This window comes from Spea bombifrons, chromosome 1, assembly GCF_027358695.1.
Source record: "Spea bombifrons isolate aSpeBom1 chromosome 1, aSpeBom1.2.pri, whole genome shotgun sequence".
Lineage (NCBI taxonomy): Eukaryota > Metazoa > Chordata > Amphibia > Anura > Pelobatidae > Spea > Spea bombifrons.
Genome location: NC_071087.1, coordinates 67,547,217 through 67,572,482, shown reverse-complemented (window position 1 = coordinate 67,572,482; position 25,266 = coordinate 67,547,217). Strand labels below are relative to the sequence as shown.

The 25,266-nt window shown below is 37.0% G+C and overlaps 1 protein-coding gene across 1 annotated transcript; it reads left to right on the top strand.

Moving 5' to 3' along the window:
- Nucleotides 1-516: 516 nt before the first annotated feature.
- BMP3 (bone morphogenetic protein 3) lies at nucleotides 517-23,679 on the top strand. Its single transcript, XM_053463209.1, has 3 exons — nucleotides 517-1,245; nucleotides 18,014-18,888; nucleotides 22,863-23,679. Exons 1-3 carry the CDS (start codon nucleotides 972-974, stop codon nucleotides 23,052-23,054), a joined length of 1,341 nt encoding a protein of 446 aa, XP_053319184.1. The 5' UTR covers nucleotides 517-971; the 3' UTR covers nucleotides 23,055-23,679.
- The last annotated feature ends 1,587 nt before the right edge of the window (nucleotides 23,680-25,266 follow it).

The following is a 25,266-nucleotide window of genomic DNA, read 5'->3' as shown; positions in this document are numbered from 1 at the left end:
GTGTGAGAGAGAGACTGCCTGAGTATCTGTGTGTGTGAGACTGCCTGAGTCTGTGTGTGAGACTGCCTGAGTCTGTGTGTGTGTGTGTGTGAGACCGCCTGAGTCTGTGTGTTTGTGTGTGTGAGGTTTTTATTTTTTAGTAAGAAAGCTCGGAAGTGGTAACTAAAGAAGTGAATCCCACTACTGGCCAGGGGTGATTGCTAAAAATAAGCCAAATTAGCCACTTTACATAAAGACTCAATTTTCACTCACACAAACACATACACACACAAACATATATCTAGACTTCATGTCTTCAGCATGTACTGGGTGAGAATCCTTCACACTTTAGGTGTTCAGGAGGAGTAAAATGTTATAATAATAGAAAGGTTGGGCGGTATCCACTCAGCAAAGGGTGGAGTTTGAGAGGTGTGGTTGTAGGATGAATGTAAAGGACCAGCAATAAGAACACGCAGGCAATCTGCAGAGCAGGGACAAGACGGAGAGGCAGAAGAGTGAACGGCTGCACACTTGGCTAGCGCGGGCTTTGCAGGTTGGTCACACCAGGGACCCACGATTAGCTGCAATATTAAACTGGATCAACCCCAGGAATCGCTCACAGAACCACCGGCAAGCAGCGCCTCTCGGAACAGTCTGAGCGCTGGCCAGCCGCGGAGATCACAGATACCGAGGCATCGGGGCAGCCCTGACACTCAAGCAGAAGTCTTCCAAGTCCACCTGCACGCACTGCTGGGACTTTTTCAAACTTTCCTAGAGCATCTCCCTTGAATACCAATCTGGGATTTCTTAGCCATCAATTAACAAGGTTTTAAAAAAAAAAAGAAAAACTTTCTTTTCTGGTGTTGCTTTCTGAAATCTGTATTAAATTGTGAAGACTGAACTGTACATTGAGAAGGATTGACATTGTAACATTGGTGGTCCGCATACACGTTTTGCATCTCGCAATTACCCTCCTTTGGGCATATCTAGGAATGGCACGTTGTGGTACTTTGCTACTGCTGTGGGTGTGCTATAGCCTGGGTCTAGGCTTTGGAGCGCTGATGAAGGGTGGTATAGTGGGTGCCGGGGTACACCTTGGAGTAGGTGATTCTGCCGTTCTACCTCTGGGAGACACAGTCTCGGAGCATATGTTACGGCTTTATGATAAATACCGCGGTGTTGGAGGAAGAGGTAGGGAGTCTTCATCACCGCATCAGATCCCTCTCCAGGACGGGAACACAGTGAGGAGCTTCAGATCACTGAGCGGTGAGTACATCAAGCCCTTGACTGACGATAACAATAAATGGCTGTGTTTTTACGAGCCAGGGAGGAAAATGTTTTATTAGTCAGCTCCTTGACACCCTGCATAATGAATTCATTAATTCGCTTTGCGCATCAGTTATACATACTAACCCCAGTGAAATAATAGTTACCAATAGATCGCGCTTCATTTTCTGCAAAGCCAAGTAAGAGATCGAAACGAGTCTCATCACTGATGCCAATTTCTATTTTTTTTTAGCCCGAGGGTTCCCTTTTAAGATCCATACACTGCTGACATTGGACAGCATTAGATTCCGCCACATCTAGTTGCCCGTATGGTTAAAATATTAAAAGCAGCCTTTAAGCTGCTTGGCACGGTGGTTGATCAGAGACCCCATTGAGTTTAGGCGACACCCATTACGTTGGCAGTGCTGGCAGTGTATCGTGCTGTGTATATTGTGGCTGTTAACAGTCAGTAAATCATCCTAACCAGTACTTTGACACTATTTACCCTTTGGCTGCCAAAGGTCACAGCACAACAGTACTGATGCACACTGGCACTTGCAGGGCTACTTGCTCATACAGTAGGACACACAAAGTCCTCGCTTAATTGTTATTGAATGACACTAATGTAAAACTGCTAGGACTTAGTGTTTGGTATAATGAGAATGTTACATTTGGAGCAGTCAGATTTTACATTTAGGTTTCCATGGTGATTGCTCCACACTTGCACTTTACACATAACTCGTATGTTGCCAGTTTAAATAAATCTATGACGAAACTCTTAACTGCCCCAAAAAAATGTTTCAGTAGTTACATAGTTGATGATTGATCACTGTCTGTGATATATGTTTATATATAAAATTAAGTGTTAGGCAGTAGACATTAAAACACATAAAACAAACGGCAGCCAGGTAACTCTTATGTTGAGCTACAACTCCCATGATCCTCAGCATGACTTAAACTAGCATATGTGGGTTTATCCGGCCCTGCTTATTTTGGAATATCGCATAAGCAAGTATGTATATGTTAACAGCTGAAGGAATACATTTATTACTGTGGAATAAAATTCCCATTGCGTGTAGCCGGCTGTTTTATGTTCCGATCCACTGGACCTGGGGAATTAGGTGCTGCTGCTTTCTAACACCCAGCTAAATGATCCCTAATGAACTTGCTTAGATGCCTTTCCAGATGACAGTAGAAGTAGTGTCTGGCAGCTAAAAACAAAACAAACCCTATAATCCATCAATATTTAATAGATCATGTGAAAAAAGAACAATGCTGATAAATCAACAAGTGCTCTTGGATAGTATATCATTTTTCACTGTTTGTGATACGATGAGGGGTTCATTTATCCCTGGCATTGTGCCCCGGGTTACAGATGTTAGCCCGTGCACACTTTTAAACCTGTCAAAGCAATGTATGCTGTAAGTGTCATAACCCTATTTGTTTCTCTTACAATACTCACATTCACCGAATAACTGGAATGCCTGCCGGCATGTGTTTCTTATGGTAACGCAGAGATATTGCATCTTGGCAGCATATTTGGGAAAATATCAATTGATTTGTAGCTTTAGTTTAAGGTGAGGTTTCAGTTTTTTCCTTCCTATTCTCTAGATAGACGGTTATTCCGAATCTCTCATAGTAATTCTGCTAGAGTGTAACATCAATATGAGTACCAAGATATTTCGTTGATATGTCTTGTACAAGATATTTAACTCAAACTTGTTAAAAAATGTTATATATTTACTGACGTTGTAAATGCATATGCCTTTTGCTGAGGATTATTAATGGATATATAGATCAAACAAAAGCTTTTAGTTCTATAGATGAATGTCCACCCAAAATATGTATTTTTGTGTTATCGAAATTATTCTTAAGATTAAAAAACGAACAACTCAGAATATAAAATGAAAGTATATTTTTCAATATGTGTTCTAGAGTCAATGTCAATAAATAATTGAATTATTGAATTGTAATATTGAATGCACTTTGCAGCAGGTAGATAGTTTGGGAAAGTTTGCTTTCTTCCTAGATAGAATGATCTAAAAGAGCAGTGCAATGTTTTGCTCTCTGTGGATGTCAAACAGTTAATTTTGTCTCATCGCAGAGAGAAACAGGAATAGATTATTTGGGAAAAACATACTGTGAGCTGCAGGTGCAACCATTCCATATACTTTTTTCTTTCTTAACCATTTTACTGCTCAGCTGAACATGTTAGGGACATGCATGTTTTTAAATTGCATGTGATACAACGAGGAATTATGTATAAAGAGCAGATCTGATGAATCTGTAAAAGTTGTGCAGCCAGGAAGAACAGTATGTTGGTTGCTATGGAGATTGCGTCACTTTAAGCACTTTGCTTCAGATTTTCTCCCTGTGGATAAACCCCTTGTCTTCCCTGCACTAGGATTTCTTGCCACCACGCACAATGTCACAAATTGGGGTAGATTCACAATGCTCTAAATAGCTGGATACATTTCAAATTGAGAATGAAACTCCATAGTATACGATTTTAGTTTTTCCAAAAGGGAACTTTCTCTATTTTTTTTTATTTTATGATATCACTTTTTGAAGGCTTTATATCCCCTAACCTAATTATGCTTAGCCATGCAACACTTTCAATGAGAAGTAGCATAAATCCCTCAAACGACTAACAGCAGAACATGGGTAAATTGACAATTATTTTCATACATGTTTACAATGAGCATTTCTGGTGCAAAGTAGCAGTGAGCCAGTATGTCCCATTAAGGACAAAACAGCTGCCCATTAGGTTGACCACATTTTATTTCTGCCACTAAAGAACACACTATGAAGCACATGAGATTACACACACAGGTGTGTATAAATATATATGCATTAGACATGCATTTTTAACTGCATAATATGTACTTATCTCTTTGAAGTAAAGACCGTGATTGAAATATGATTTCAAAATAACAGCTGAACTGGCAGTTAGTTTTCATTCTTTAATATTAGCCCCTGCTGCCGATATATCACCAAATTATCACCAAATTCTCTTTGTCCCCTCATTCACTAAGCCATACCTCTCTTTTACTCACTCCATGTAGTTCAGGTATAGATAAAATAAACAACACATAAAACAGGATTTGCATGTATAGAGCAACTGAATAAGACATACAAACCCTATATTTGCAGGTATACATAAATAATGTATGGAAACATAGCATTCCAGGTATAGATCAACTGGAAATTACATGTAAACTCAGTACTGAAGGTATAGATCAAATAAACAACACATGGACACAGCATTGCAGGTATTGATCAACTGAATAAGACATACAGACACTGTATTTGCAGGTATGCATAAATAATGTATGGAAACATAGCATAGCACACAAACCCAGCTCTGCAGGTATAGATCAATTGATCCCTAAATTATAGGCACAGATCACAGGTTGTACACCCCAAAGGCCAGCACTGGCGTCCACACTGTCCACATAGAACCTGACCAGCACCCAAATTACACACACAGGACTTGTCATCTTTGTCAACAAAAAGCAAAGCATTAGTCAACTTTGTCCCCAAACAGTCTGGCCTGTGCCATCTTTAACCCATAAACACTCTGCCTGTGCCATCTTGGTCCCCGAGGCTCAAACACCCTGCTCGTATCATCTTTGCCTTTCACTAATTCACACTTTCATTCACATAATTCATTCACACAGTCATTTATTCTCTCACTCATTCACACAATTCATCCGCACATTAGTTCTTTCATTCTTTCACTCATTCAAACAATTCATCCACACATTAATTCTTACATTTTCTCACTCATTCACACATTGCATCCACACATTCATTCTCTCACTCATTCTCTCTTTATCTACCCCCTCTCCCCCCCTTTTCTCACTATATACCCCCCTTTTTACTATCGACCCTCTCCTCCCCTTCTCACTATATACCATCTCCACCCTTTGACGTTCACTTATCTTCCAGGAGTCCGCTGTGCGCGAGGCCTCTGTCTCCCTGCTTTGCCTGCGTGGAGACTGAGGGATGCCGAGTGAGAGGAAATCTCCAGGAATATTTCTTTTTATTTCCACAACGATTGTTATGTTTTTAGTATCCTGACTCAGAATTATAACTATGATATATTATATATTTTTTTTTGCGTTGTACTTAGAAAGCATCTAAAGAGCCATTTACCTCTTCGTCAACAAATTATTTCATCATTAACCATGAAGGAGTCTTTAAATGAGGTCCATGATGTGAGTGGGAGGAGAGTTCTTGGAAATTGTTGTTTTCTAAAATTATACATTTAAGATGCTGGTCTTAATTAGAAACCAGACATCTGTGAAGCTCTCAACCACCATCTGATGCTTTAGCAGTGATACAGTGTTAAATACGACTCATTATTTAGTAACATATTTCTGGAAAACATGGAAAAAAACATTGAATTCTTCTGATACAAAATATTTAGTCCTAAGCATCTTTCCTGTACAATGATTAACCCGCATTTTGGCACACTAGATTGTAGTTTAATCAGTACTTTGGAATAACTGCTTCCTTCATAGTGTTCTTAAAGGTAAAGTAAAGCCACTTAACAATTCCTATATAAGAAAGGGGTGGTTTGGGCATAGATATTTTCTATCTTACACTTTCTAAATTATTTTAGGTTGGAAATTCAGCCGGACTCAAGCTGTTATAATAGTTGTTTTCTTCTAAACTGAAAAACAGATAAATGCACCTGTATCCATAAAATTAGACAATTTTACATTTAAATTATATTTTTTTAATTTTACATGCATTTTAATTTAATTAATTTAAAATGTTATTTTTATTCATTCTAAATATATTTTAAGATTAAAATGCTGTTCTGTTATATATGAAAACTTACATTTCACCTCATAAAATGTTCTTCAACGTGTCGTGTCTCTTGATGGCCAGTAGCTGAAAGTGTATGCTAAGTGTGATGTTACTAGTAGATGTAGAAATTACAAGAGGTGGAAGCACAACAGTCAACACAAGCATAGTGCATCTTGGATTTAGCTATAGGTTAAATTAATCCTTCAAAGCCATCCTTAGATTAAGTAATGTTCACCTATCACTATTCTTGGGAAATAATCCAGATATAGACTTTGTGAGATTGAAAACATCTTTTGGTTTCACATATTTCATGGTTCAATTGTGGCCTGTAGAAAACTTGTGATGTTCAGTAGGCCTGGACATTAGTCCCCTCTAAGGTGAGGGGGTCTGACACTGACGCCAGTATCAGGTGAACCGGTAAAAAAATGTCAAGAGTTAAATGTTAGCACTGCAGGTGGAAGAGGTGTATCCAATAGTTAACACCTATTTGTGGAAAAGTAAATAGGGCGATGTCTACATGGAGAAATTCCTGCTGAATAGGCATGTTATTTTAACATCTAATAACTTTCTATTTTATCGGAACTTATATGTTTAGTGTAGATAACAATGAAAGTAATATTGGTGGCTCTTTTTTATGAGAATCATATGTCTTGGTACATTTTAAACATATAACCTGACTTATTGAAATTACCTATTTGACCCACCATATTCCCAAATACTGAATATGGTCCTTTTTAAGACGTTTTTGTTTCTTCACTATATCTCAGTTGATTCATAATACTAAACATGACATGTTACAAATGTGAATTGATCTGTTAACGCCTAGTGTTTTTTTAACAGTACGAGCAAAATTAATATTATAAGTGCCTCAAAAGCTTCTAGACATACTAACGATAATGTCATCCCCACAGACCAGCCCTCCACTGCATTTAACAGAAACAATTTGAGTAGCCTACGGAGGTTTTGGGGGAGGGGAAGAAGCTGTGGGTAAATGTCTCTTTAAACACATATGTTTTTAATTTTGTTCTTTAAATACACATCATCTATTTAAATTGTCTGAACGTCTTTCCTTAAGAACATAAAACTTCAGACGTTGAATATGTAACACCTGCTTTGAATCTCAACTCCCTTATCATCTTGATATGCAATACATTTTCCAGATCTCTGGACATGTTTGTATGATGGGTGGGAGTATGTCTTTAGCCAGTTCTCCAAGAACTTCATTTATAGGGAATAAAATCACTCACCCAGTTGACCTTGGAAAGAAACTAAATTTTCACCAAGAGCGATATATGAAATTGAATACTGTCACTGTTATTGTTTTATATAGCGCCATCATATTCCGCAGGGCTGTACAATGAAAACTCCTCATGCTTTGTTTTCTACGTATTCACAACTGTATATTACAAATTATTAGCCACCATTGTCATAAGTGATTTGTACTTTCTTGAATCTTGTAAGCATACCCAATAGAAAAGTTTTGAATAGCATTACAAGAATGCTTTAACCACTGTCACTAGTATACAGAAATGTACCAAGAGTCCTATATAAATAAACACTAAGTTTGTTTGCTTAACCAGTCCCAGTTGGTTAAGTACTGCTTAAACAAGCTGTACCACACTTTATAAGTTATGTTAATAATTATAGATTCCAATTACATGAGCAGGAAAACAGATTCTCTCTAGTCTCTCAGATTCTCTCTAGTCTTTTCCAGATCAGAATACTGCTTGTTACATATCTTTTTTATTGATATATGTATTACTTTAATTAATGATTCATACACACTATGCTAAAAGTTTTAATAACCACAGGCAATTTAATTTAACCTGCATTATTCCATTATTAAAATTGTGCATGTACTTATTCATCTGACATCATAGTGTTGAAACTTTATATTAGGTAGAGGACATTAAAAATCATCTTTTATGCTAAAACAGACTTTTGAATTACTTGAGTCATTTGAGATTATGGTATTTGTAGGCTTGATTGAAGTCAAATTGATTGATAAAATAATAAATATCATTATAAAATTATTATAATAAATATTGAAAAACACATGGGCGCCTCTGTAGTTCTTAGTTGATTCTAGGGCTGTTTGGACATTCGTGATGAAAGGATTTTGATCTTGTTTTGCTGGTTGTATGTCAATAGTTCTGTTCTCAGAGATAACCCTAGCATTATTATTTATTCATAAAGCAGATTTACAGCAGTTCTTTTGGGCAAGGGCGATTACTGCTGACTTCTGGGACGTGATCAAATCTAATGAGTTAGGTTTCTCTCCACTTCCACCCTAAACAATCCTGTTTGGCATTAATAGTCATTGCACAACTCTAATAAAAGTATTGCAAGATGTAGGAAGAAAAACTATTTTTCAATAACCCCAACTATTGATGTATATATCATGTATAAATATGTCATCACAGTGCTTCTAAAATTTTTATGGAAGCTAAAAATATTTCAGTAACAAAAACATACAGCATGATCTACCTTCATCTTTTAATATTATATAGGGTTTACTGTTTTAAGGTACATTGGGGCCTTAATAGTTGAACCTACCCTTTGCAATTCTATACTTATTTAGGGAGATATTGCATAATAATAACAATATTCGGAAGAACTAGTTATGTGCTGACATCTAATTTGTGTCAACAACCCAGCTGATTGTCTGGTCTATACGTATAACAAACCAAACAAACAGCCACATGCTCAGATTTTGAATTAAATAAAATTACCCTGTGTTTTCCATTGCAATACAGCTCCATATAGCCATGGACATTTAGCCTCATTGAGCATTTATTTTATAACTATTATGTAAGGGATATTTCTAAACAATCTCTACAGACAGCCGAGATGGTATATGTTTACGTTTTTATCCTGTATGACAGCACGATACAATAAAATTCTACAAACTTAAGTTGTGTCCCTTTAAAACTGCATGTGAAGTAGTTGCTATCCATCTTTCTGGCATCTAGCCCAGAATAATGTAAACAATGTTAGGTGCAAGGGTATAGCGCATGAGAAAACCACATATGGTTCTAGAATAATTGCTAGCAAATGTATAGCTCCAGAGTATCTGCCTTAACATGAAGTTAACCTTCACTTTAGGCTTGATATGTTTGAAATCATGGTTTGTCCTTAACATAGTGTGTTATCATTGGCACAATGGATATTTAGGCAAGCTATATATGTTTAATAGTGTCCCCTTTCAAGGACAGGTTTAAGGGATGTCTTTTTTTATAGATGAAACTTTATTAATGTGTATTTTTAATTGTCCTGTGGTTTTGGAACATTGGGCATATGATGCTTGCTACAGCTTTGTGGCTGGGCTTCCTGTAACATAGAGAGGGAGTAGAGTATATGACCAGTCATTAGGAGACTTAAAAGTGAGTCACTTCTGACTTTATCAGCCTAAATTATCTATATTTTAGACAATATATATTGATATATATATATATATATATATATTTTATCCATATGGTAAATAAATTGCACTGCATACCCCCTGCCATAAACATTAAGGTATTTATATCTTTACGCAAAGTAAGTGTGCACTTTTTGAATCTTCCAACAAAAAACAAATAGTACTAGGGTACCTTACTTTGTGGACGCATCAGCATTTAAAACAGGATTCAAGAGTAGGCATGAGTTACCTGCCGAATCATCTGAAAAATTTTGTTAAAGTTAAGTATAGTATTTTTTTCAAAAATAGTGGAGTTTCATGTGGCTCTCCCATCCCAGTCCTCATCACTTCAGGTTTGATGAGAAAGCCATTTGTCCCTGGAGCTATTATTTCATACTTGTTCCCTGTAGTGAGCTATAAGTAGCTGAGCAAGATCCTTACCTCACCAAGGAGTGTTTCCAGTTTTAAGGCGTACTGCACTTAAATGTCATATGCTTGTTTTGTCAAATGGAGTTGCTAATCACATGAAGTAGTGCAAAATATTATGCAAGCCATTTTCATGACAAAATTAAATACATGAAAGCAAGGAATACAGAAGACTGTATTTGTAGTTTTGTACTATAGAAAAAGGATGGAAATAGATGCTGTGTGGTCCAAGAAGTTATGATAGTCAATAAACTTGTCACTGTCCTGGACAAAATATTTCCAAATGTTGCCCCAACAGCAGAATTTGTAGTGAAGTAGTAGGAAACATGTGAATATTGTATCAGTGCATTCATAGTGGATAAAAACATCCAGATGGATAGTACTATAGTGTAGTATGTGAATAAACATCTGTGGTTGGGTCCGTAAGTGGAATTTTCATCTTAAGGAGTACCCTGATGACCATCATCACTGAAACCACTTTTTTTGCAAATTACAGGCATACCTCACATTAATGTACACAATGGGTTCCAAAACATCTATTTAAAACAAATATGTACTTAAAGCGAAGCACTACCTTTTTCACTTATTGCTTGCACTGGGTCGAACTGACGGGCTGCCGTCATGCTGTTTTGTGGTCATTCTTGAGAAGCGAGCGTACGTAAAGAGGGGAATGGTTGTGCTGCACCATGTCCTTACTCGCCAGTGTCCTTAAAATGAATGTCTTAAAGTGAGTTATGCCTGTAAAATATGTTCCACAAGCTGCACTGCAAGAGATTGTTTCTCATTAAGGGTGAGATGTGTCGGATAATTGCTCCATGTCATAAAAAAACTTGGACAACATTGTACTGCAGTGTTTTAAAAACCCCATGGGCATATTAATAACAATAAAAAAATAGATATTAGAAGCTCTGTAATATTATAACTATGGAAAACTATTGCATAACAGTACAGAACAGTTTTTCTTTCCTAATAACCCCAAGTTTACATTGTCAAGACGTCGTAGAAATCCATTCATTTCTAAATTCAGAACTAAAGCTTCCTCTGCCTAGATCCTAATCTCAATTACTATTTATCGAGTCCCTCATGAAACAGTTACCATAAGTTTTGTGATGGATAAAAGCTTATTAGACCGTGTTGCAGCTTTTTGTTTAGGTTTATCCAGTTTTCTTCCAAGAAAACAAAATCCTGTGTCTGTAGTTTGTTTACATACTCTTGAACATTAGGGATTGTACACCAGAATATAAGAGAAATGTTTTTTGCTTTGTAAATTGATTTTGACAACCTTTAAGTCAGTCTAGATAACCTGTTGCCTGTGGGCATGTAAAGCATTGCCTCGCACACACAGAGAAAAACAACAGTGTGAGCTTACCTGACCTTTTTTTCCCTTCCTTTTTTGCAGCTGTAACTTATGCCGCAAAGTGGGACTAAGCCAGACAAACAATAATTTTCTTTTCACAAATAATTGCATCTAACAAGCCTGTAAAAGATTATACATGTCTTTAAAGAGACATCCTAGCCAGGAATTCTGGAGATAAATGGTTTAAACTGTCTGTAAAATATTGTTATTGAACATCACAGGGTTGCATGTAATAATGAGGATTAGCTGAGGAGGGTCCCGGTCAATCAAAACTCAGAGTGGTTATCATATGTTCATGTTTTCAGTTAGAATTTTGTGGCTGCGTACTATGGAAATAAGTTATTGTTACAGCAAATGGCTAACGCTTGCTGGGATAAAAAAAAAAAAAAAACTCTGTCAAGAACAAAGTAAATATAAAATACCCAAATAAGACTTAGCTAATTTGTGGAACTTACTTAGACAAGAAATGCTAGCTAGCTATGTAGCTGTGATTTTTGCCAACATGCTGTTTAGTGGAGCCTGGAGCACCTGGGCCAGGGGGATGAAAAAATATGAAAAACGTGTCTGGTGCCTGTGTAGGGTGCAAATGAATTTGAGGGGAACATGGCTATGCCCACACTGGCATTCTAAATGGTCCTTCTTGTCAGTGGTGCCAACTGGTTGGCCATGCTGTTTAACCCCTTAACATCCATTGACGGGTCAGACAACTCATGCAAAAACGGTCAGGTGACGACCTAGAGGTCTCCAGACCCTCTAGAGAACTCTGGCTCCACTTGCAGGTTGAATACAGATACTGCATTCAACCATGCAAGTCAACGGAGCCCTGCTTTCTAATCACAATGTGATTAGTAAAATATTTTTTTTTAAAAAAATTTAAAAATGGGAAAAAGTTCCAGCAAAATTTTAAAAAGAAGTCCAAAAAAAAAGTTTATTATTATGAGCAAGTGCTAATTAGTGCTGTATCTTCCCAAAAATCTTCAAATGGAAAGAGTTAAAGTAAAAACATTTCAAATTAAAAAAGAATGAATGGTTGGATGGGGTGGCCCAGGCTCAAAGATAGGGCATAGGTACAGACTGACCAAAATGGGGGGGCGCACATGTGGCCTTTTAACCCCCAAACACCAGACAAACCCATGCATAGGTGGTATCACTATATTCGGGAGATGTTGCTGAATACATATTGGGGTGTTGTTTGATAGTGACGTATACCCGGAGCTATAAATTTATACCTGAAGTACAATTTGTGTGAAAAAAAATTACTACCACAAACTTTGGCAAAGGCTGGTGGTAGAATCTCATGCATGGTTTAACTGCAAAGGTTAAAATAACAGTATTTGAAATAGCTTGGGGTGTCTAGTTTTCGAAAATATATGGTTTAATGGGGTAGATTGTATTGCCCGGCTTTAAAGATACCCGAAATAGCACATGGTGCAGGATGACCAGCTTTGGGAAAAAAATGGTTTTGAAATAGCAAAACGTTACTTGTACTTATTGCCCAATAACTTGCAGGAAAAAGCAATAAAACATAAAAAAATTGGGTATTTCTAAACTCAGGACAAATAGTAGAATCTATTTAGCAGGTTTTTTCATTAGCTTTTTGGATAGATTAAAAGATTTTTCCAAAAAAGTGAGAAAAGGTTTTTTTAAAATTTTTCATCATATTTTATTTCTTTTTTTATAGGAAATTAGATAATATGATCAATAACATGGTATGGTAGAAAGCCCTTCTTGTGCTGAAATATATAATGTGTGTGGGTACACTAAATGAGTGAAGAGAAATTTACATCTAAACACGAGCACCGCAAAAGTGTTAAAACAGCCTTGGTCCCAAATGGTACAAAAAGTAAAAAACAGCCTGGTCCTTAAGTGGTTAATGAAGAAACCTTCATATTTTGTTTTGGCTTGTAGTCATTTCAGAAAATACTTTCTGAAAATGATATACAGTACTGTGCAAATGCTTTAAGCAGGTGCTGATAATCAATACTGTAAAGTAAGATTGCTTTCAAAAAATTGGATCATTGGATCATTTGACAGAATGCATAGTAAGTAAACAGAACAATTTTTTTTCAAAATTTGGTGTGATCACCCTTTACACTATGTAATCAAAAATACCTCTCCTAATTGTAGGTGTTTTAGCCACACCAATTGGGTATATAAAATCAAGAACATAGGCATGCCATCTCTATAGAGAAATGTTGACGAGTTCAGAGTGGAAGAACTTGACTGGCTTGCACAGAGCCCTGATCTTAACCTCATTGAACACCTTTGGGATGAACTAGGATGACGATTGCGAGGCAGGCCTTCTCATCCTGGATCAGTGCCTGACCTCACAATTGCTCTCACAGACGCACTCTAAAATCATGTGGTAATCCTACTCAGAAGAGTGGAGGCTGTTATAGAGCCAACTCCATATTAATGCATAGAATGAAATGTCCAACAACTTCATATAGGTAGGATAGTCAGGTGTCCGCATACTTCTCATTGTAGTGTATGTATATGTCTGTGTGTGTGTGTGTGTGTAAGTGTATATATATATATATATATATACACACACTGGCAACTTTGTACAATTTATCACAAATTAATCAAATATATCATCAGAGTAGGCTTGACAGATATGTATTTTATTTTGCTGCATGATGTCAGAGCTGCTCCTGTCTTGCCCTGATGATATCGAAGCCCAAAACAGCTGTATGTAGGTGGCATACTCATGCTAATGTACTTCCATCCCTTGGCTATGCTCAGATCTGCGTATAATCTAGCAAGTATTTGAAAAACAGGTAACTGATAAGGAATTAAGAAGTGACATACCATATGTCAGTACCGGAAGGGCTTCGCTTAAAATTCATAGGGTGTATTGGAAAATGTACACTTTTATGAGTAGAGCAGGACTTGAAATTTCCAGTCATTTTTCTATTACATTATCAGACATACTGGTATTTACATTTTAAATTTAATGTATTTTTCCACTCATTGACACTTATTGAAATCTGCTCTGTCCCGCTTTAAGGTTCTGTAAATCTGTACATCTTTTAGAATGCGTCGCCACCTACTGGCACGCATTTCATTTTCAGCTACTTAATACAGTAATTACATTGTAAAATGTACAGCGTATCCCAGGGGACAAAGTTTTCAAAGACCATATATAGTGTATGTACAGAAGGAAAATTATTTTATTTTAAGTAATATTACAGCTCATAAAATGACTTTTGTGGTTATTAGACTGGTATTTGAGCTCTAATATCAATTTACCCAACACTCCCAAATTCTAGGGCAAATTCACAAAACAATCATGTGGGGAAATAAGCCGTTATTTACAAAAATCAGAGGTAGCCAATATGTAACTTTCCAGATTGTATTGAGCTACACATTTTATTGCCTGCTGAGGTCCATGCCCCCTTACTGTGAAAAAACACAGCTGTAGTAGAAGGAAAGACACGCTATTTATCTGCATATGCTATTCATTTTGTCCACTTTAGTATCTAACAGTTAAAGTGAATCTGTACTTTTTTCTAGTCCAACATTTTACTGTTCTGTACACTAAGTAAATCTATAGGAAGTTGTTTATGGATTTTAAAATGATATAATAAAATATATAATTATATAATATAGGTTAGCATTGACAGAAACCTAATTTTGTTCCAATAAAACTTGTTTATATGCAGACCTTAGTAAAACCATTGTTGTCAGTCATGTATTGTTTTGGCTGACCTTCTCTCCCAGTCACTGTGGCTGATTTTTTTATGGTAATGCTACCTTCCTACCTAGAATTTTAACTTGTCGGGCTGGGTGATAAACAATGAGTCATTGTTTACAACAGGCGGAACAATAAGGAGCAGTTATGAAAACTGTCAAAAAGAGAGCTGGAACATGGCCTACAAAAAAATGTAATGTTTTGAAGAATAGATTTCCCTGCTTTAACCTTGCATTTTGCCTCCCGCTCTGAACCCCCAAGACTTGCTTACTCCCTGATAATCTAGTACCCCATCTAGCTAGCAATGCACTTGAAGCACTTGCTGTGTTACCCAGGGCACTCAGCTCTTGTTGCTCTGCAGCGTCAGCACAGACTTGGCAAAAAGACTAAGCTCAGTGCTCCGCAGCAGACGCACACAGACCTGCAAGTCTGTGCCGCAGCAGTAGGACTGGAGGTCACATCGGCAGATCCAGAGCCTAATCTTGTAAGGAGCACTTTTTCTATCCGCCACCACTACAATAGTGTTTTGGGTTTTTAAAGAATGGACAATTGTTTGTATCATGTGGTCTTAACATTATTAATTAAAAAGTAATAAAAGACTAATATACTAAACAAAACACTTTTTTTGAAATATGTTTTGATTTTAAGAGAAATGCCACCAATTAGCAAATTAAAAATAAAAGTTTCAAAAGCATTGATTTCTTTTTTTATTCATTATATCATTTTTTTCAGACAACTGCATATTATCTAGTTGCATATGTCATAGCTTTGTTTATCCCTTCCCGCCTTATCATACTGTCTATGGAAACAATAGAATGCCCCAATCTTAATCACACATGAGTGTGTAAGTGTTTGTGTCGGCATGAGTGTGTATGCGTACGTGTCTGTTAGTGTGAGTGTGCATGTTTAGTTTTATGAGCATATGTGTGTGTTAGCATAAGTATGTAAGTGTGTGTATTAGCACAGGTGTGTGTAAGCGTGTGTTAGGATGAGTGTGTATGTGTAAATGTGTGTGTTAGCATTGTTCTTATATGTAAGTGTGCATGTTAGCATGTGTGACCGTATTAGCATGAGGTTTTATTTGTAAATCTATATTTGTTAACATTAGTGTGTAAATGTGTGTGTTAGTTTATGCATATTTGTAGACTGTGTATGTATTTCTGTATGTTACCGAGGGGGAGGCGCAAGAGGCCAATGGGGCCACTTGGTTTTGTCTGCACCCTGTGGCAACAGGTTCCAGCTCTCCCCTCATAAGGAGTGTTTGTCTATTAGACTGGGATAAAATGACACAATGAGAACACATACAAATGGCTAATATACAGCTGAAATATAGCTGAACATTTTTGAAAATATATTTCAATGTGGTACTAGGAATAAAAAAATTATGAAGTAACTGAGGCTTTTGTTACTTAAAGATTGGAACCAATGATATTGTGATCCTAGTTTATTCACATAATGTATTTTGAAAGTCTTTTAAGATCACTAAGCAAGATAATGTTACTCTAATATGAGATGAACCCAATCCACTTAGCTGATACCCCTAGCAGCTTCTCCGGTCTCAGGGGTCTCATGTAACTCACATTATGTGACCCTTCTGTAGTAGGAGGTAAGCAGACATGTGTCAGGTTGTATGGAGAGATGTGTACGTGTATGGTGTTAGAAAGGGTGTGTGTTATTGTATGGTATTAGATTGTGTATGTGTAGAATATTAGCATGCGTGTGAGTATATGGAGTCGGCATATGTGTGTGAGTGTATGATGTTGGTATGAGCGTGTCAGCATGTGTGTAGGCTAGTGTACGGTGTTTACATGAGTGTGTGTGTGTTAGTATTTGGGGTCAGCACATACTATATGTGTGTGTTACTGCATGTTAGTTTGTGTATCAGTGTATGGTGTTAGAGTGTCAAGGTGAGACTAGGATTAGTGGTGCCAGGGAGTGGAGTAACATAGTGTGGATATGTATTTGCATGTATTTGCACATACAAAGGCAGTAGAAATGGAGTTATCATTAAAAGATGAAAATTTGGTGCCTGTTTTCTAAAAACCAAAAAAAACATTTGTCTCGAGTAACATTTTTTTATTTGACAGTTTAATAATGCCCATTTGTCTAGAAATCATTGGATATGGTGTGAAGCAAGAGGGGAGCATGTTACCGCCTTACAACATATTGAAGCTGAAGCTGATATATTCATCCACAAGAGTTTTTTAAATATATCTTTAAAATTACAGTTGTGAGGGTATGTAGGCTCTGTGACTGTTTCACATTCTTTGGTTTCTATCCAGTCAATCTGAGGACCTCAAATATACATGTGCTGAACCTTATTTATATTTTCCATGCAGTTTTTTTTTACAGCCCTCTGGTGTTGCTTGATGTTTGCGTCTATTTTACTGTAGCGTTCACAAGTGTGGGTGTAGTCACAGCCTGTAGAGGGAGGTTGGAAATACTGATAAAATGTGCTTTATTTTTGTGTTGGTGTTGTATCCAAGGAGGTTAACAAAAAAATCTTATTATTAAAAGAATACATATAAGTACACTTTGTATTAAATATAAGCAGATTATAAACAGATAGAACACATCAACTCAGGCATTCCAGGCTAAGTCCTGTGACCTATCCAATATTTTTGTTTAATTATATCACTGTATGTTAATACATGTGATAGCTGTGTCTCCTTTATAATAACATTTTGCACTTGTAAATACATGGATGGATTCCTTAGAGTTTCAAATTTCAGTTTGTATTGTTGCATAACAATTTGGAGTTATCCTCAAGAACAAAAAAATCAAATTGAATAATGATCACACATTGGGTTAAGTACTTCTCTCAAAGCTTTAACACTGATTTCTAACTTTTAAACATCTTTGATTTTTTCTTATGATCTTAGTAAGTACTATGCTCCGTTTTAGGGATTTTTAAAGTGGGACCATAAAATCAAAAACTAAATCCATTTATGTCAGTTTCAATGATGCTGATATGCAATATTTTCCAACACAGTTTTTAAAATATTTTTTTGTAATCTACCTGTCTCTGAAAGTATAGATCTTTTTTGCTAATGCCATATTGTCATTTTTATAGGTGAAGTAGAAAATCAACACATTTTCAATTTGACGTCCTTGACGACGTCAGAAAACATCCTTTCAGCTACATTACATTATTATCTTGGAGATCTGTTAAACACCAGCCATCAGTGTCCCCATTCACTATTTTGCCTTCAACATGGGCATATGAAACCAGAGATATCCCTGGAGCTAACTGTGTGGAGTTTTACATCATTGGAAAACCAGACCAGAAACCTTGGACATTTCCTCATCAATGTATCTACACTATACCGGGACACTTGGCAATGGAAAGATATCACTCCTGTTCTACGTGATGCAAAGCACCATGGTGAGCTTCTTATTGGAATCAACATAACAACAGATATGCCAAGACAGAGGCAGATCTTAGGTCTAAAACCCTACATCTTGGTTTACGCTAATGACTCAGCTATTTCAGAGCCAGATAGTGTTGTTTCTAGCTTACATGGCAAACGAAATCATCTTACCCGTAAACAACATCAAGGGGCAGAATTAGTGGAGCACAGAAGAAGACGATCCACGGATGTTCTTTTGCCCTTACAAAATAATGAGCTCCCAGGAGCAGAGTATCAATACAACGAAGATGAAGAATTATGGGAAGAAAAGAAACCCTACAAAAAAGTAAGACCGTCTGAAAAAGGCAAAAATAAGAAGAAGCTGAGGAAGGGTGGACGACAGAAAAGCCAAACACTTCAGTTTGATGAACAGACTCTTAAAAAAGCTAGGAAGAAGCAGTGGAATGAACCACAGAACTGTGCGCGACGCTATCTCAAGGTAGATTTTGCTGACATCGGCTGGAGCGAATGGATTATTTCCCCTAAATCCTTTGATGCCTATTACTGCTCAGGTGCATGCCAGTTCCCAATGCCAAAGGTACGGTAAATATTTTAATAGTATTTTTAAACTGACTTTTATATCTGTATATATTTTCATGCAGTGCTGGGCAGAAAGGGGAACATTTTTTATGAACTGTATAGGGCTTTTTTTTAATCAATAAAATATCCCAGCTGTTTTATTAAGAAGCCCTCTGAAGCTGTAAATAAGTAATATTTTTATGCCTGGTCTGTAAGTGTAGTTGTTAAAATAGTGAGATTTGGGGAGGGGGGATGTTTTATGTATAGGAAATTCTTGTACAGTATCCAAACATGAATGCTTTTCTTGGTTGTAAAGTCTGACCTTTTATTTATTCACTTTCTACAGATTTTTTCTTTACCCAGTATTTCACATTTTTGTGCCCAATAAACTTATTGATCACTTTTTTTAAGTTATCAACTTGTGGGGATTTGAAGCAATACTTGAAACTCTGGTATTAAATGTATAATAACACGCAACAAAGTACATCATAGAATTAGCTGCAAATTAGTTACATGGTTTTTGCATCTGGAATGCAAAAAAGACACTACCACTTACACCTATCATCCATAACATCATGACCACCTGCTGCCAAAACATCCCTGACCCGTCGAGGCATGGGCTTCTCTAGACCTCTGAAGGTGTGCTGTGGTATTTGACACCAAGATGTCAGCAGAAGATCTTTTAAATCCCGTAAATTGCAAGGTGGGGCCTCCATGGATGTATCCTGGTGCCCTGTGTTCTTTAGGTAAGCGATACGCACGCACCTGGCCATCCATGTGATGTAAAAGAAAATGTGATTCTTTAGACCCGGCCACCTTCTTCTATTCCTCCATGGCCCAGTTCTTACATGCTTACATGCCCATTGTAGGCAATGGACAGGGGTCAGCATGGGCACCCTGACTGGTCTGCAGCTACACAGCCCCATACACAACAAATTGTGATGCACTGTGTGTTCTGACACCTTTCTATCAGAACCAGCATAAACTTTTTCAGCAATTTGATCTACAGTAGCTCGTCTGTTGAATTTAACCACACGGGTCAACTTTCATCCCCCATGTGGAATCAATGAGCCTTGGCCACCCATGATTCTGTCATCGGTTCACTTCTTTTACTTCCATGAGCCGCTTTTGATAGGTACTGATCACTGCAGACCGGGAACACCCCACAAGAGCTGTAGTTTTGGAGATGTTCTGACCCAGTCATCTAGCCATCACAATTCGGCTCAGATCTTTACGCTTGCCCATTTTTGCTGCTTCTAACACATCAGCTTTGGGGATGAAATGTCCACTTGTTGTCGAATATATCCCACCTGCTGACACGTGCCATGATAACAAGAGTGTCAGTGTTATTCACTTAACCTGTCAGTGGTCATAATGTTATGGCTGATCGGTGTATGTCTTTATAATATCAGTAAAGTACAGTCAGCAACTAATTCCCAACAGCCTGCTACAGTTGTTATTATGACACATAACAGAGGGGGGTACAGTGCCCAGGCATTGGTTGCCAAAACTTGCAGAAATCATTCAAGTTGAAAAAAGCTGTCCTAGTGCCCATTAGTTTTCAGATCCGGATCACTATGTGACCTTTATCGAGGAGAACAATCAGAGTGATACATTTTTTTGCCTGTCCTCCACTCCATGATTCATACTTCTACTTTGTGTATGGCTTTTTTATCGGTATAATTGAAAATGTGAATTGGCTTCCATTCTTACTTGTGACATGGGGTTGGGTGGAATTGGATATTGCACATGTTTTTAAGAAGCAATATTAAATTCTACAGTTTACAAGGAGAGAAATTCTGGATTTAGTTTTTGCATTTTCCAAGTTAAAAATTTTGTCCACCTGTCTCTTGTGGAAATCATAGGACTCATTACAACTTGGGCTTGGTGCCTAAAATTTCATTATGGCCACTTGACATTGATTGCATATCAAATTCCTTTTTCTGGTAAATAAAGTTTTTAATCATTGAAAGAGGCAAAAACTGTTGCTAAAGTGATTAAAATGTAGCATAATGATTAATGTATATAATGGATCCATAATTATAAAAAAGTAATAGTTGTTTCACATCACTAGATGTAAGGTCAAATGTTCCCTTCCTCTGTTTGTGCCTTTGGGTATCCATCATCCCTCATCTGCTAAAACAACTAATGCTAGGTTTACTTTCTGTTGAGCTTTCAGTGCTCCTAGCCACTAATCTGCAACTCTATGCTTTCATCTGTCTAGTAATCTAACCAAACAGCTGCTGGTGCTCATATTCTTTACGCTGCCAGTATTTTGTTTGTATTTTAGCTATATCTTTTCATGAAAGACCAGACTATCGATATCTAAAACACTTACTATTGTTTGCCATCGGTTTGTATCTGCTTTCACCAAGAGTGACCAACTTCTGTTTCCTTGTATAACTGGTCATTCCCATACCTGGGAACTGTCCGTGTTTGACCCGGAGATTGCCGGGTGAGCGCTGCTCCTCCGGTTCTCTGGGTCAAGACCCGAATCCTCCGGGTCGCGGGAGCGGGTCTTGACACGCCCCGCTCCCTGCCCATTTTTTTTCTTTTAAATGGGGGGTTTTCCCGTTGCCGTCAGCGGGAACTCCCCCGACGCCAGTGGGAGCTCCCCAGAAGTCTAAAAGGGCTGGATAAGGTTTATGACTGGTGTTATATGAAAAAGAAAAACTCAGTTGCTCACTGATAAAAAATATTTAGTGAATAAGCTATAATACCCCAAGGCCATATTCTTTTGGATGCTGGTAAATAAGACATTTTAAAATTAGCCATAGGGCATTAAGTATTAATGATAAAAAAGTATTAATGATAAAAAAAATTAACCTACACCTTCCCAAGTAAAACCACTTATTAGCATTTCACCCAGATACCAATTCAGTTTCCTTTTGTTTCATTGTCAGAAGACTTAATAGCATCGAAGTTTTGAACTACGATATTTTTTTTGTTATATGTATTAAGTAGAACGATGAGTTGTATTTTGAGAAGAAACACGTTGCAAATGATTATTTTGATTTAACAATTGTATTTTGTAGAATAGACACATTGCTCCATTGCGTATTCATATAATAATAAAAAAAAAATTTAAACCAATTGCAGAGGTAATTGTTGTGGTCATCCAGTAAATTGTAAAGTGTTTTGTTTTTTTTTCTCTTGAAGTGGTGTTCATTTTTTTTTATCTACGGCAGGGGTTCTCAAACTGCGGCCCTCCAGCTGCTGCAGGACTACATCTCCCATACTCCTGAGCCAGCCCCTTAGCTGAAGGAGCATTATGGGAGATGTAGTCCTGCAGCAGCTGGAGGGCCGCAGTTTGAGAACCCCTGATCTACGGCATCTGTGGGTTTGTCAATCGGGTCACTGTTTTTATAGTGTTTATAGTAAGCCAGATGGAAATAAGTTTAGCAAAGCCAAGTTCTCATTGATGACAAATCCTTCTTGACAGTCTTGTGAGAGCAGAACATCTGCATTCACTGTTGGTATATTCAATTGTATAGATCTCACAGATCAGTGAAAATCCGTGTGATGCAAGGTGGCCTTACTTATGACAGGGCTTATTCAATAAGAGTAGCTGATTAACTTCATACACTTAATCCATATTTTCCTATTTAGTTAATTATGATAAAATTTGAAATATATTTAATTTACAAGAATTTTTTACATTATGGGACATAATTATATTTGAAACAAAAACATTTTTCATAGTAAAATGTTTTTTTTGCAAAGGACTGCTTGTATCAAGCTTCAGATGTTGTACTCTCGTGCTTTACAGTACGTAGGTATGATAGGTTTAGAGACCAGATGTGCAAATTGAGACGTTCCAATTCTTATCCAGTTTTTGTCCCCCAAATTGTACCTTACTTTGCATTTGTCCTACCCTGAAAGGCATATATACCTTTGTGTACCTGTGTAGCGTAGCTATTAAAAGTTACCATTTCTTTCATGTCTATACACCACATGAATCTTTTCTCAATGTTTTCTTACTTGCCTTTACAGTCTTTAAAGCCATCAAACCATGCAACTATCCAGAGTATTGTACGTGCGGTGGGTGTGGTCCCTGGGATTCCTGAGCCATGCTGTGTTCCAGAAAAGATGTCTTCTCTCAGTATTCTCTTTTTCGATGAAAACAAGAACGTTGTTCTGAAGGTGTACCCCAACATGACAGTGGATTCTTGTGCCTGCAGATAACAATTCATGCGACTTAACAAAAGATTGCCATATTTGCACTTTCAATATACTGTGTTAAAAGTACTTCTGGGAAAAAAAAAAAAACTATTACAATTATGAAAATCACGAGTGCTCATTATGGATCTACGCTACTAGCCAAAAATAAACTTGGATCTGTTACAACTGCTTTATACTCTACAAGAAAATTTGCTCTTAAATAAATATTCATCAATTGTTATTTTTCTTCTTCTAGAAAACTTCCAAAAACATGACTATTTTTATACTGGAGACAACATTAAATAAAGATGCCCATAGCTGTCCTGTGCCTTCTGAATTTTGCCGATGACTTGGCAATAAATCTATTCTAATCTTTTTCATATACCAGTAAATGCAGATGCATTTCCATTTCTTTGCCTTAATTGTCATAAATATCTGTTACAGATATTTTAATTTAAGTGTTGGAGCCTGTAGGTTAAATGTGGAAGAGCAAGTGATATCATCACCTACTGCCAAGCGGCTCTAAGGAATTTTTATCCGTAAAATATACAATTGTATGTTTTAGTCACAGTCTCATGGTTATTCCTTATGAGATACCTCTAGTCTTCAGGGTCTTCTGGAGTGTTAGGCCTGACAGGATATTAAGGTATATGCATAAACTATATCAGGAACATGACATAAAGAAAAATGTTTTTTTGGGGGCTAGCACTTTTTCAGGGACTGCTGTATATAAGCAGTAAATATGTTTTTTTTTACAAATATTAAAAACACTCAAAAAGCTACCTGCTCAAAAAAGATTTGTAGGGCGTATTGTCATGGTGTCATGTTGCCTGCTCATTTTTCATACTGGACAAATGTTAAAGATTTATATGTGGAAAATACATTCTATACATTTTATTTATAGGAAAAAGGTGAAGTATTATATATATAAAAACAATCACCATCTACAAAGTATGTGTTTATCGTCCTATGAAACTTAAGATAACCTGGAAAGACTTTGCTGTATTATAATCAAGTTAATAACTGTCCTCTGCATTAAATTAGTTAATTACTAATTTACTTCCTATTGCTTTCAAGAAGTGTTCCTAGTCATTGGTTGATCAACAAAAGTATTTTTTTTTCTTTTTGTCTGCTGAAAATTAGAATTGCATTCTTAATGGTAAAGTGTGTGAATCAATTACATCTAAAATTGTGAAACTGGATTATGCTTTTGAAAATGATTAATTTTACTCTGTTAAAATATGTTTGATTGACTTATCATGCTTGCAGCCTGTGTCTGCATACAATGCTATGGGAGATATTTAATGCTTTGTCAAAATAATGATTTTTGGGATTGTTTTTCAATACGTGTTTGTTGTCGCCAGGCACTGACAGATTGGATTTGGGATCCAGTGTCGTAACTTTCTATTATGATATTAAACGATATGCCTGTACTCGGTAAGGTGTACCTTAAGAAAATCAAATATGTAGTGAATGCTTGCTGACTGTCTTGATTTGGATAAGGCAGTCCTGATGTGGGCAAGGCATAGATCCAGCTGTTTGTGAACACTAGTGACAGGTTGTGGATGGGCATAATGTAGATGTGGCATGACATTACGATTTCAAGCGTTATTTCCTCATGGAATCAAAAAGATTGGATGTTAGCACACGAGTGCTATATAAAAACATCACGGAAATTGACAGTTATAAAGGAGGAGAAACTCCTTTTATTGTCTCACTCTAAGGCATACCTTGGGAGGTAGCACTACTGCAGTGCATGCTTTAAGGACAAGACCTTGTTGGAAAGCAAAAAAAACTATAAAAGGGAGTCCCAAAGTAAATACTTTGTATGTTTTGAGGCCAAAACAGAGAAAGAAATGGTCAGGAGGGAGTGAAAGATAGGGTTGTGAAATGTATTGGCTTTATTGGCCATGTAAGCCAATATAGCAGTATCACATACAAGGTCCTAGGTTATCCAGTTTTGGCCTACTACAAACCGGCTTAGTGAATACAAGCATAGGGTTGGATTCACTGTTTCCCCTCTAAATGCTTTATGCATGCTGGGGGGAACAAATCAACCTATATTTTGGTTGTAGGGAAAGACACTGATGTACTTTAACTATACATTTTCCAAGTTACCTGTAAAAGAAATCAGCTCCCAACCAAGTGTTATCCTAGTGAAAATGACCACTGCCTGGTGTCCATAAGTTATTTTCCACCAGGCTCCCAAAAGTAACATAGTTACACACAGAAGTAG

Excerpts from the sequence above, each read along its gene's own strand:
- BMP3 (XM_053463209.1), top strand. The coding sequence starts at position 972 with ATGGCACGTTGTGGTACTTTGCTACTGCTGTGGGTGTGCTATAGCCTG. Across the intron at positions 1,246-18,013 it reads GAGCTTCAGATCACTGAGCG|GTGAAGTAGAAAATCAACAC; the intron begins GTGAGTACATCA and ends TCATTTTTATAG. Across the intron at positions 18,889-22,862 it reads GCCAGTTCCCAATGCCAAAG|TCTTTAAAGCCATCAAACCA; the intron begins GTACGGTAAATA and ends TTGCCTTTACAG.